The 13811-nt window shown below is 45.1% G+C and overlaps 2 protein-coding genes across 12 annotated transcripts in view; one reads left to right on the top strand and one right to left on the bottom strand.

The window, feature by feature from the left end:
* Positions 1 to 10: 10 nt before the first annotated feature.
* Positions 11 to 798, top strand: UQCC5 (ubiquinol-cytochrome c reductase complex assembly factor 5). The gene is made up of 3 exons (XM_031609418.2): positions 11 to 75; positions 217 to 378; positions 531 to 798. Exons 2-3 carry the CDS (start codon positions 228 to 230, stop codon positions 596 to 598), a joined length of 219 nt encoding a protein of 72 aa, XP_031465278.1. The 5' UTR covers positions 11 to 75; positions 217 to 227; the 3' UTR covers positions 599 to 798.
* A 2459-nt stretch (positions 799 to 3257) lies between these two features.
* Positions 3258 to 13811, bottom strand: part of PBRM1 (polybromo 1) — a 61544-nt gene continuing 50990 nt past the window's right edge. For 5 of the 11 annotated variants that reach the window (XM_090147932.1, XM_090147929.1, XM_090147930.1 and 2 more), the window contains 4 exons: positions 10898 to 11053; positions 8534 to 8604; positions 7189 to 7405; positions 3260 to 6854 (listed from right to left, as the gene is read on the bottom strand). In XM_090147932.1, coding sequence (XP_090004058.1) covers positions 6682 to 6854; positions 7189 to 7405; positions 8534 to 8604; positions 10898 to 11053 — 617 coding nt within the window. In that variant the 3' untranslated portion in view covers positions 3260 to 6681. Of the gene's footprint in view, positions 6855 to 7188; positions 7406 to 8533; positions 8605 to 10897; positions 11054 to 13811 lie in introns of all 11 variants that reach the window. The other 6 variants (XM_090147931.1, XM_090147937.1, XM_090147936.1 and 3 more) reach the window with 3 other exon arrangements.

Raw genomic sequence — 13811 nt, 5'->3', positions numbered from 1 at the left:
AGGCGCCGGCGCGCCGCTCGTCACGTGACGCCGAGCACGTCGTTCCGGCCCGCCGTCCCGGGGCGGCGCGGGGAGGTGAGGGGCGCGGGGTCGCGCGCGAGGGGCTGCGCCGCGCTGATTGGCTGCGGCCTTCGGCGGGCCGGAGGGGGGAAAGCAGGGCGCCGCTCCGCCGGGCTCCCGCCGACCTTCGCACCGCGCCGCCCTCCCTTCCGCCAGGTGACCCGGCCATGCTGATCAGCCGCCGGCTGAGGCGCCTGCTGCGGTTGGTGCCCGGCCGGGAGCGGCTCGGCGCGTACCGCCTGCTGCCCTTCTTCTTCGTCCTCGGCGGGGCCATGGAGTGGTTCATGATCAACGTCCGCATCGGCAAGGAGACGTTCTGTGAGTGACCGGAGCGCGGGGCGACGTGAGCAGCCTGGGCTGCGGGCAGCGGTGGCGCTGCGGCTGTTCGGTCCGTTCAGCCCGGCCGTGCTGGGACCGGATCGGGGTCGCGCTCCTCTTGGAAGAGCTTACGAAGCGTTTTTCTGGCGCAGATGACGTTTACCGAAGGAAGCGATCTGAAAGACGATACGAGGCAAGGATGGAAAAGAGCGAATCTTAGCTGAAGGGCTCCCAGGGACACGTGGCGGTGTTTGCACCCGTGCGATAGAAGCAGTGCTGCAGCGTGGCGGTCTGTGCACGAGGAGCTGCTGGCTGGCGCTCCGGGGCGGCGGTTGTTAGCAGCGCGTTCTGCACTTTTTGCATTTAACCAAATTCAACCTTTGTTGGGTTGGTACTTCTAAATAAACTGAACTGAGCACACGGTCTGACTGCTGCTTCTCTTTGCTCGAGCAAACACCATTCTGAAAACACCAGGGTGTGCTTATCCCATGTGTGCATCGTGGCAGGAAGGAAACGTTCCTTTTCCATTAGATTGCTCTGGACAGATGGAGGCTGCTCTCGTGTCCTGTTAGTGTTCTTTGTGCGCAGTGTAGTGCAATTCTAACTCGGTTCCATAGGACAGGCGTACAGCTCAGTGTTTATTCTGCCTGCACTGCTGTGGGAAATCATCCGTGCCCTTCTGCCCTGCTGCACTGCCTGCAGTGGTGGCTCTTACAAAGTGATGCACGGGCTGAGGGGAAGAAAAGGTTGATGGAAGGGAAGGAAGCCACAATGCTGCTGTGCTCTGAGGCCCTGATTGGAGGGCTGAGGTCACTGCATGGCCTGGGGCACCTCCAGGGATGGGCACCCCCAGGGATGGGCACCTCACAGCCTGACTTTGTGCTGTACTTCATACTGAAGCGCTGTTGTACTCCAGTTCCATCTGCCTTTGGGTATTTTTTGTGCTGCTGCTTTGTTTTCTCATTTTTTCTCTGGTTTTTTAAGAAAGCCCTGTGCCCCAGCAGCATCTCAACATTCCACCTGCTATGGACATTCTCCCTGTGACCTCTCATAGCACTCCCATTACAATAGTAGTGTCTCAGCGAATCAACAGCCAATTTATTGTATCAGAGCTTTCTTATTTCACCACAGTGAGAGTGCTGGGCACATAGGAAGTTGTCTTCAGTGTCTCCAGTTAAGCAACACAGACAGACAGGAGTGCCAGTGGCTCACAAGCAGTTCATACTGGGGAGTTCAGCAGCGCCAGTCTTCGTGCAGGAGAGAATCCTCTGAGCTGGCACTGCACCATTCCAGCCATGAGGCAACACAGGATTTCAGTTACAGAAGATGAAGCTCATGAATGCTGGAAGCAGAGCAGCTGAGCCCTGTCCTGACCCATTCCAGTGCCAAGCACACCTGGTGGGGATTTTGGATCAGTTTTACTCCACACCCACTCTTTAGGATTGCTGCTCATTCGCAGAATCACAGGTTGGAAGGGACCTCAAGGATCATGAAGCTCCCACCTCCCTGCCACATGCAGGGCCACCAACCTCCACATTTCACACCAGCCCAGGCTGCCCAGGGCCCCATCCAACCTGGCCTTGAACACCTCCAGGGATGGACGGGGCATCCACAGTCTCTCTGGGCAGCTGTTCCAGCACCTCACCACTCCCACAGTAAAGAACTTCCCCCTGACATCCAACCCAAATCTTCCCTCCCACTCCAGCACCGAGAACACAGCGTTTCTGTTAGATGCTGTGGGAGCAAGCCAGGACACAGCTTTCAGTGTCAGCCCTGCCAGCTGCGGACTCAAGCACATCTGTTCAGTCTGCAGGGAGTTCACCTGGCACCAGCACAGCACCTGCAAACAGCAGCTCAGCAGTTCCTCTGGCAGCAGCCACAGCAGGAGGCTCTGAGCACGAGCAAAGCATCACTGCTGAAAGCTTCCCAGGTGGTGAGTGGGGCCCAAACTGTGCCTGCACTCTGACTATGAATAGCAGCAACTGCTCCTGAGAGGTGCAGACACCTGCAACAGGACTGTGACTTCCTAGGAATGTCCTTAAATCCTTCTTGGGCGTTTGTGCTTGGCACAGAGCATGAGGATTCTTTGTAGTCCTCCCCAAACCATCTGATGGAAATGGGTTGCAGACTTTGGGATGGACGGAGCATCCATCATCATTTTTTGTCAAAGGCTGCAGAGCATCCTTTGTGTCAAATGAGCAGAGACAGACCAGCAACTGGTGCTGCTGTGCAACTCTGGGGATTTTCCTTTCTGCTTTCACGTCTGTCTGCTGCCTCCTTTGGTAGAGGTTAAGCTGCACATCTACAGCACAGGACTTCTGAACAGCAGAGCTGATCGAAGGAGCAGCAGACTGGGACTCTTTGCTTGCACCACTGGATCCTAATGCACTGCAGGCACTTGCAGAAGGCCTGCTGATTTGTTTTCTTTTTTTGATGTATTTACTTTTTGTTTGACAGTCAAATTAAACTTACTGAAAAATGCAGCAAGCAAAAGGAAGATGAATTCCTTCATTAAACGCTTTACCTGTCAATGAACCAGAACCCCTTCCTTGCTGCTGTTGAAAGCACTCAGCTACTTTGAAACACCACTTCCACTCAGTGCTTGCTGCTGGGAGCAGGCTAGGCAGATCTGAGCGACCTCCAGAACCTCACGCTGACCAAATACTATGTGAAGAATGACCTGAATTAGTCTCCCTGTGTGCCTTCCCGTGGGCTTCTAGGAGGGTGGCAGTTCTGCCAAGCTGCAGCCTGCGTGCCAGGCAGTGTTCATCCCTCGGGTGAGACATTAATGCCTGTTAATTAAACAGTAAGCGTGTTCTGGTTAAGTAGCTCTCTGCAAAGCATGGCAGAGGCACCTCAACACAAAACAAGGCTGCTATCGTTTAATTTCTCTTGCTGTTGGTGTTATCAAAGAGAACTTCCATCCCAGTTTTCAATTTTATTGGGTAAAAGATGCTTTTTCCACGTTGTTTTTCTAATTCCCTTCATTACCCAGCTACATCAAAGAAGTCCTGAACCAGGTTAGCTTCCAGCACGAAACTGAGGCTTGCTGTTTATTTTCAAAGCAGTTAACGTGGAGGCAAATGGACCCGACTGCATCTTATCACCTCTGCTTAGCACACCTTGTATTTTCCAGGGCTCCCTTCGTGCTCCTTATGGCTCATTTTTCAACGCCACTCTTCTTAGCACCAGCAGAAGTGTCTCACAACACAAAGGATAAGAGAAGAAGATTCTTCACCCACACACATGCATGCACATAGGGAGGATCCCATAGCATCAACACCAGCCAGAATTACTTGAAGGAAAATCCCAGCAGAAGCCTTGATGGGACACTCAAACCTGGTTAATCCAAAACCACTTTGCAAACTATTTTTATTCAAATTAAAAAGACTCAGGTAAACAAAGTGATGGTACATACATGTTACACACCTGGTTATCAGCTTAACCCTCGGGAGTACAAGATGGAATGAGCAGCCAAACAGGGACTGACCAGGTCTGAAACCATGTGCTGAAAAAGAAGTCACCAACATCAACTTTTTTTTTTTTTTTTTCTTACAGAAATGGTAAATTTTCTCATAGAAGAGAAGAGCTGAGGAAGAGAACAAATAATTATTACTCATCTCCAACTGGTTTATGAAAATACCGGTCCTAGGTCGATCTATTTCCACTCTCTCAGAAGCCAACCATTTCCCATACATACATTTATTTTAATAGGAAAGTTTCATTTATGCTGATACAGTGAAAAGCAGTGGAAAACAAATGAGGGGTTCAAATGCCCACAAAGAGAGGAAAAGACAGACAGACGTCTTTTCTTGTCTTGTTTTTAAACCAGAGTCAAAAAAAAAACCAAAAACAAAACAGTTCCTTTTGCTGGTTTTGAATTCTAGACTGTAGCCATCATATCCCAAACCTTCCTGCCATCAACTGAAACATCTCCTATGCAGAGACACGATTTTGAAATAAATAAAGCTTATCAGAATTGATTAGGGCCAGCCCCGTGGCTCAGCGGTAGTGCTCTGCACTGCCTTAACAGGAGGAGCCAGGCTTCGTGGGGATTCCCAACCTCTTGCCCCTGGGCCAGGGAGCAGTGGGAGCACTGAGAGCAGTGGGAGCAGCATTTTGGCTGCTCGGGCAGAACAGAGCCAGTGCTGCACGTCTGCTCATCACCGGCCTTCAGATAAATTAAACATCTGAGTTACACGGGCTCCGGAGGGAGTCCCATCCAGTCCTCCAAAGAAAATAAATAGAACAATAAGTTAACTAAAATCCATCCCAGGTTCTTTGGTGTAGTTTTTTGTTCATGCTGAGAACAAGACCATCTGGTGGTATTACTACAACCCACGGTAATTCCAAGTGCTTGGAAACCAGGATTTGCTGCCCGATTCGCTTCAATGTCTCATCTGTGTGGCTAAAACTGCAAAGCCTATGGTAATTTAAATGTGTTCTAAGATGATAGTGTGTATATACAGGAGGTCTAGGTGTACTCTGTTTCTATCTCATGAAACAAATGTGGTTCTTTACTGGCCTTTGTAAATGATTTCTGTACCACAGGTGCTCTACTTGTAGAGCTGTCCATTGTAATTTCCTATAAGATTTTGCTTGGCTCCCTTTTCCTCACATCCCAGTGTATATCTGTCCTAAAATATCCCTAAGTGCCCACCTCTAATTACAGGGTTTTCTGTGCAATGAATGTGGGGCTGGAATAGGAGGGGAACCAGCCAGTGACATTTAAGAATAGTTCATACTTGCCTGTCCCTTCCCTCATCAGTATTCAATTGCATTACCAAACAGAACCCAATATCTGAAGAAAAACATTTAACCTTCTGCCAATATAAATGCTAAAGCACTCTGTATGAGCAGACTTTAAAACACCTTTCCAAATGATAAACGTTTCTAGAAGCAGTATGAAAGCAGATCAGCAAATTATTCTTTTGGACTGAGTTGCAGCGACCGCGTTTGTGCCAACAGTTTTTTGTTTGTTTGTTTGTTTGTTTTTCAAATTAGTGCTGTTTTCCCAGTTAAGTTGTGCAATCCAAGAGCTCTCTTTTTCTAAAATTGAGTTTGTGAAAGCAAACGGCTTTGCAGCCCAAAAGGTCAGTTAGTCAGCTACAGTGAAGTCTTCAGGAAAGGCAGTCACAACCTCAACATTTGGCAAGAGGAGCCTACACATACCTTACTGAGCTAAACAACAGGAGCACAAAGCCCTCTGAAGGCTGCAGTGCACAATGCACTCTGTCTCCAATGCACAAGGTATGTTGAACTTACAGTACTACTCTGAAATTGAATTCATGTGTTACATTTCCAATTTTGCCTTGTAAAACTTTCATTAGTGTGAATCAATACACTTAATAGAAAAATGTCTTACGGTGCCCAATCATTAACAGAATATGTGTGGATTTAAAACCATGTGACTCTACCAACAAAACAGCTTCCCCTCTGCTCTAACTTACCTTCCATGACCCACACTGGTTCAAAGTTGTGGCCTCTCCCACGTGCAGACTGTACTGCAGAGGTAGAGGTTCCCTTCCTGCTGCCCAGTGTCAGGGACATCACAGAACGCCCACAGCAGGTCATAGCAGACGAAAGATTTCACCTTCCACAGGCATGCCAGCACACGTATTCTGTTACTGATTTGGGATCATAGTGGCCTTGGCTGCAGCTTAATGTCTGGACAGGACTGGACAACACTAGCAGTCAGGTTAGCCTTGTCCCATATCTGCACCTGCACTTCCATGATCGCTGTGGCCCATTCAGCTGTCTCAGTATTTACCTGCAGTGTGGTTTTTCCCTAGTGCCAATGCTCACCTTACCTTCAGCTTCTTTCAAAGAGATCCTCCCTGCTCATCTCCAAGTCAGATTTCCGCTGGGAGCGGCTAGCACACACAAGCACATGTACACACATTCCTCTAGGATGTAAACTATGACTAATTTCACATTCCATTGTACCAACCTGTAAATACTTTGTTTTCTTTTTTTCTTCTTTTATATAAAAAACAATGGCATCAGATTCTCAGCAATAAAGTGTAAGAAAGATGAATCCTTGACTACAGTTAACCAAATATGAAATCGCCTTTCAAACAAAGGAAGCATATGCAAAAATCTGTGTATTTGATAAAGTCAACTTAATATAACAAAAAGTGAAATATGCTTATTAAAAGTGTCCTTATATAAAAATGGTCTCGCAATGTACAGTAAAATGCAATACAAATTATTGTTGGTTATCTCTCCCCACCCAGTAACTAAAACAGCTATTGTTCCACAAAACTCTATATGCCAGTATCAAAGAAAGAAGCAATAATGCGACTAAACATTTTCTATGTTGTACGCCTGACGGATGTTAAGGGTGTCCCGCAGCATCAAGTCTCGCAGACGCCATAAAGCATCGGCCATTGTGGTGTGAGCCCCTTTGCTTTTCAGCCAGTGTGACGGGAGGCGGCTCTCCTGCTCTTTTGACAAGTGGACATCTCGTCTTCGTGCTGAAAGGGTAAGGAACAGCCCAGTTATCCACTAGCTTTGCTAAGCTGGCTTTGCCTTTGATGTTTGCCAGGGAAAAAAAAAAAAGGAAAATAATTCTTCGCTATTTCTTTTACCCCCAATATTTGAGCACGTGCAGTTGATAATTAGATTTATACCCCAGTAATACCCCAGTAATGGAATTTCCACTGATAACATATATTCCCTGTCTGTCGATATTAATAAAATTGACACACGCAGGCAATTGTTAACTTGGTATTTTCCATAAAAGCTAAAAGCATTAACAGTTACAAGGAAGTGCGTTCCATACATCCCATTCTGCACCAAAAACCTTACCTGCAAGGGTCTGGTCCCACTTGCTAATACTGTTTGATTCAGCACTGAGCCCCTCGATGTATTTCAGATAGGCTTCAGAATGAAGAAGCCTCTGTGTCTTTGGTGGAGGGGAGACAAACATGGGAGTTGAGGGCTGCTGCATAACGGGCTGAGTCGCGGGGCTCTGGCCGGGATATGGGGGAGGAGCCTGCTGTCCTGGAGGGCCGAGGATTCCTATCTGCAATGGCAAAGCAATGGAGAGATGGCATCTGGGGAAGCTGCAGGGATGGTTCACACCGTGCATCACAGCGTCCTCATACAGCAGAACTTTGGTTATAACCAAAGGTGTAAGAGATTTCCCTAGAAGGCAACCTCCCTCCAGCCAGCCTTACCTGTTGAGGTCGCTGACGTGTACAGAGAGATGTGTGAACAAACCTCATTTAACAGAAAACAATTTTTCATCACTACCACCATTTCTCCCCTCTTCCACTCCCCTTAGTTACTCCCCTTGCATCATTTTTATTTCACACTTTCTGAAATTTGACGAGAAAATCTGAGATTTGCAAAGTGTGGGGTTTATCTTGCTTTAGGGCTCTCTTCAACACATCACCCAAAGCAATCCTCATCCTTGGAAGACCAGGATGCTTCCACAGAATAAATGCTAATCTCAGTCAGGCAAAAACTGCAGTCACACAAAAATCCCCAAGCCATGGCATTCCCACTGCTGCCATTCACCAGCAGTACTGAGAACTCTTAGCAGAGCCAACCCATAGTTTAAATAACTCCCTGAAATGATGTACACACTCTATTGCCTTCTCACTCAACTTCTGTTTTTCTTTACACCCTCTCACCAAATGCAAGTGCAGTCTTTAAACTCAGTGTGATGAACATTTAATCTACATCGACATTGAGAATGAACATCTGACCATCACTGGCATCAAAACTCCCAGCTGTAAATGGCCAATGAACATCTGCTTTGTTGGTTTGTGAGATCTGGGAGAAAATAAACAGTTTTTATCCATTTAGTCATGGCTGAGAAAGTGGACAGCATCCCCTCTGCCATCAGCTTAACTGTGTTTACATGACTTATATTAGCTCAACAGAAAGGAAAAGAAGCCTGTTTTGCTTATTTTGCAGAACTTATCTCACTGGGCAGAACCCAATTAGCCTAATAACAATTCAACCAAGAAATACAAACAGGCACTGAGAGAGAGCTATTAACTGGTTCTGAATACAGCCCTGTGAATTTTGTGGTTTCTGTTCTCTCTGCATAAGGCTGTGTGCATTCCTTACATGTCTTAATTGTTTAAATGCTAATCCAGAGCCTCAGAGCCTCATAAATAATGCAAAAAGGACTCACACTCACCTGCTGTCCAAAGGGACCTGCACCGGGGGCTGGAGTGCCTACCATGGGGGACACGTTTTGGCCTATAACACCTATATTCCAAAATATACAACGATTAGTCTTACTTCAGAGCAGAGAGAAATCTTGCTTTGGTCTTCTGCAGTGCAAATTTATACTTTGAAATCATTGCTTAAAGCTATTTTGGGAACATTCTAATATCCCACTCTCCCAAAATAAAGAACGCTTTGGAATTTTCTCAATGAAAAAAAAAAAAAAAGGCACCAGAACAACTACCCAGCATTGATGTGTGGCCTGCTGAATTCCATTTAGCTACAGAAATGCAAAGTTCTTTTTTTTCCTCCTTTACCCAGTGTGGCCTGACTGCATCATTTCCTTCATTATACCTTTGGCTTGACACAATCCTCCTGAAATCCTCATAAAGGGAAATGCTGATTTGCTTTAGCAACACTGAATATTTCCTGGTTTTTAATGGTATAAAATACAACCGTGGCAGGAAGCAAGCCAAGCCACTGGATAAATTCTGTATGTAAATATATACGTATATAAGATGCCACTTACAGGTTCAGCTTAAATAGTCTCATATGAGAGACAGAAAAATATTTGAAAAACAAAGCCACAAAGGCAGGTTAGTTTTTTCCCCAGTTTTTTCTACGAAGAGGCTTTTCCCTACTTCGTGCCATGCAGCAGATACCTTCCACATACAAATCACAATGTGCACTTCCTGCTACTTGGTGTACAGAAAAAAAAAGTCATGCATGTTGCTGCTTTTCTTCGTGCCATTTTTTAAAAATTCCTTCATTTAAAGGCTGCAAAATAATGAGGAGTCTTCCTAAGGCTGGAATTTGCAGGCAGATTTCTGTGTCAGTGATCAGAAGACACGTCACTGCATTTTGCACACTAAAGCACACATCACTTTAATTTTTCATTCGATTACAACTCCCCATCTTAAATGCATCTGTACTAAGTCAGACGTTGGGAAAAACACTGACAGTGCAAGCTGTGGGATATAGCACTGATCTTCGTTTTGGTACGAAGTAAATAGGTTTGGAGGGGGCACCCTCACCTGCCCAGCAGCACAGCCTCACCCTGAGCCCACCCAGCCCCATCTGACACATGGGACCACATCCCAGCGTGGTCCTCCATCCCTGGCACTGCTTTGCTCATACACGCAGCCCAGCTGGAAACACTGTGCAAAGAAATGCATTGTCCCAGAGTCGTCTCCAAACGTTTGTCTGCTGCTGCTGTGTGCTTACAGGTCAGTTGCAGGCAAGCTCAGACACACAGCACTTCTACTCTATGTGAATTTATGGTGAATCTTGCCTACTGGCGAAGATGCAAGCTAACACTGACGGGTTGAAAAACAAACAAAAGCAAGCAAACAACATCCAACCATCACAGCAATCTGCAAACAGATACAGCCCCAACAGGGCATCCGACCAAAGCAGCTGCAAAGGGAGTAGGGAGACAAACAGAGCACTTCTGCCCACAGCTTGTTTAACTGCTGAATGGATGGGATGCACTTCTCTAACAGCCACTGGAGTTATCAGAGGTAACTATTGGAAGAACCCAGAGACAACAGAATGAGAGGGCAGGTGGGTATATTTTCCCCACAAAATGGCATTATTGGCATTAACGCCAGAAAGTTTGGTATGATTTGTTCAGCCTTACCTGTCAACAACAGGGTGGCAAGAAAATAGCAAATTGTAATAAACAATAAAAAACGTGTAATAAACATACTTTCGAAAAATAAGAATTTGGTCACAGTAGCACAGCCAGTTCACCTTACTCCCAAAAGTTTCCTGTTCCAGCTACAAGGCACAATCTGCACACTGTTTGATAAGTAACATATGATGGTGCACAGTGGCTGAGGGGTCTGATGCAGCTGGGGGTATCAAAGTGCAGCCGGAACACTCGTCAGCTAACACACTGAAAACGAGCTCAGTAAGAAATGAGAGCAATACATTTCATTTCAAATTCAATTATTTCACTTTAACGTGGAGAGGGTAGCAGAACACTCTTCAAATGATGCAGGGATATGAACAGGCTGACTGCCATCTGTCAGACCTTTGATAAACTGATGCCATTGTCAGGTTTGTTTTGGCTGGTGCAAAACCACTGCTGGAGCAGCCCCACATTTCTCCAGTGGCCTTTTGCTGTTCCCTTAGTGGATGTGTATTCTGCCAATGTAATCACTTTGCACGCACCCCCCTGAATTCATCTGTGCTGCAGTTAAACAAACCTGCAACTTTTAGAAACAATCAACTGTGCTACGAACAAAGCAAGCCACAGATAATTCCTGTAACAACCAGTTAAACAGCAAGTACATGACAATGAAACACAGAGCGAATGAGGATGAGTTCTTACCGGGCGGTGGGATGCCTGGGATGCCTGGCATACCTGGCGGGAGTTGGTGGGGTGGGGGCACCCCTGGGTGAAGTGGCTGCATGCTGCCCATGCTAACAATGCCATCAACTGGGCCCTGCAAAGGTGGCAGCACCGGTGGATAGCCACTTATCATGCCTTGAAGGACACAACAAATTTCAAACATGCATCAATGACATGCAATATGATCTATACAGTAAATCATGCACTATCCACAAAAAATAAAATGAAATCGAAAGCACCCTTAGTACAGCAAGACGAGACTACAATTAGTATCTCGCAAAAATGAAATCAAGTTATCCATATGAAACACTACGCTGTTGATGAATTAGTATTTAGTGTATTCGTATGCTTCTCATGGGGGCAATAAATGCTGAATACTGAGAGATGTTAACACAAGGAATAAATTCAGCCACAATTAAATGTTACTAACAAGCGATTTTAACACAGCTTAAAGCTCTGCCATCTGCATACAGGTTACAAACACGACACTTAACTACACGAGCTTTGCACACAGCCCTGGCGTGTGGGCTGGCTCAGAGACCTGACCAGAAAAAATAAAGATCTACACGTTTTTCTGCAGTGAATATGCAAAATTTACATCTAAAAGCCCTGGGACATTCATATACTTAAAATCAAAGGCAGTGACAGGGATGACTGTTCTTATGCCATTTGCAGTACAAATCAAGGAAATCACTGCAATGTGAGGCCGGAGAGCACTGGCTGTGCTGGGCTGCAGGGACCTGCACTCACAGCACTTGACTGAAGGTAAAAGAGCTGACAAGGGACTCATCTAGCCCCTGGCTGAATATCATTCCCACTGCTCTCAAAGCATCTTAATAGGGAACACAAGGATACTGCGCTGCTGCTCATAACTTTGTTTGTCAGCACGTGAGGAAGAAGACTTAAGGGCTCATTCCAGTTTTGACTCAGGTTCACTGCTATTCTTTAAGTGAACCTAGACAATGTAGGTATGCTAGCTGCTAGAACTTAAACTTGCCTATTTTCTTGCTTGTTTTCTATGCTTTTAAATCAGAGAAACAAGGAAAGGTGTTGGAAAGGCAACAAAAAGATTGAGAGGGGACAGAAGCAAGTCTAAGGAAGAAAGGTAAGTTTAGAAATGAGAACTGCTGGGCTTTCTGTAACCTGCTCCAGGCAATCGCTTACAAAGTCTTTGCCACACTTCAAGTAACCCATAAAAGAAACTTTCAAAGCAGAGATTTCTGGAATAAAAATGTCAAAAAAAAAAAAAAAAAAAATCAACATCAGCTCTGACTGAACATTTTTCATCAGCAAAGCTGTCATGAGCTCAAGATCCAAGCAGCTTGAGTGGCTCCAACATGGAAGCCAGATTTGTCACCTGCTCAACAAGGGTGACAAAGGTAAGAAACCTGCAATTCCAAAGACTGACATGGAACAAAGAACTGATCTTCAAACGTTCATTTTCTTTGAATACACAGGACACCCAGACTGACACTCAGTAAATTGATTTTGGGTACCTATTTCATATATCTAGAAGCTTATCTGTTCCACCTTATCAATACAGTGCAATCTGTACTGCTAATGGGAGAAGAAAATGAAGAAAGGACAAAAACATCCCTAGAATAATGAGCTTTCATTGTAGCTACTGCCTGGTACTTGCACTGCACGCCACGCTGCAGTCACACCATCAGTGCACCTATGTATGCTTCTGAAGCTTTTAAAGAGAAGAAAAAAACAAAACAAAACCCACAAAAAAATTCAAAACAAAACCAAATTTCCAATGAAACAAACCCATCTTTGTCCATCACAAAAGCTCATTCCTGCATTTCCAAACAAAATACCGAGCAGCTGACCAGATTAATGGCATTCTAGAAAAGTCTCCATAGGAAATCTGTTTTTTTAGCTCATCACAAAGTTACATGAGCAGCCACTGTTGTACCTCACGTACAAATTATCACATTGATTTTGAACTAGTAAACCTGGGTGAACTGCTTTCAGCTCCTACAGCTGTGATTTACTGCCTTTCAACTTACTCCTTCTCCCATTTCTTTGAACTGTAACAAAGATTAAATAAACTATTGCAGCTCCTAAATTTAAAAGCAACTAGAGCACTGTGTGCTGAGAGAAATGCATCTCAGAAGGCATCATGATTTCTTGCACCTGTGGGCCATAAAAAAGTCTTATGATGAAGAAGATCTCTGAAACAGAAAAGCAACGGTGACTTAAAGATGGGCTTAAAACTGTGACCTTCAAAGATGGAGGAAGGTGTGAAAAGTCTGCGTGGAATAAGACACTTTCAAGTAAGACTTGTGGAAACCAGAAGAGGAAAGACTGCAAATGGGACAAAACCAGCAAGAGTTTATAGAGATCCATTTGGTCATCCTCTTAATGAAGTATTTCACAATGGCTGAATAAAGAGACTCGAACTTCTAACTGCTTGAACTGTAAGATGATGGCCTTGAACAGACGAGTGCTTTTTGAGGAGGCTGCTGCAGGATGGCAGGGAACACACATAGTTGGAAATGTGACAATACGAAAAAGCAGGAACCAAACCAAGAAAAAAAACAACCACGAGATGATGACATTTCTAGTCATCACCACCTCGTCTAGATCAAAGTAGATTATGCACAAAGAAGACTAGAAGACTAGTGCTGGAGCTAGTTTTCCTTTTTTTTTTTTTAATATAGGCACACACACACAAATACCACTGCAAGACAAAAAATCTGAAAGGTGTTCAAAGAACAAAGGTGTTTTTTATATGTTATTTTATTTTTTTAAAGCAAAAAGAAATAGCAGTATAAACAAATGCTTTTGTAACCTGGAGGTGGTAAACTACATAAGAGATATGCCTTCAGTCTAAGCATCCCTCCAACCAATGCACTGAAAAAGGATTTAGAAACCAGGATGAAAAATA

Source organism: Phasianus colchicus, chromosome 11 (assembly GCF_987193195.1).
Source record: "Phasianus colchicus chromosome 11, bPhaCol1.hap1.1, whole genome shotgun sequence".
NCBI lineage: Eukaryota > Metazoa > Chordata > Aves > Galliformes > Phasianidae > Phasianus > Phasianus colchicus.
Note: the sequence above shows the minus strand (reverse complement) of the source record. Positions and strands in the feature narration are given on the sequence as shown.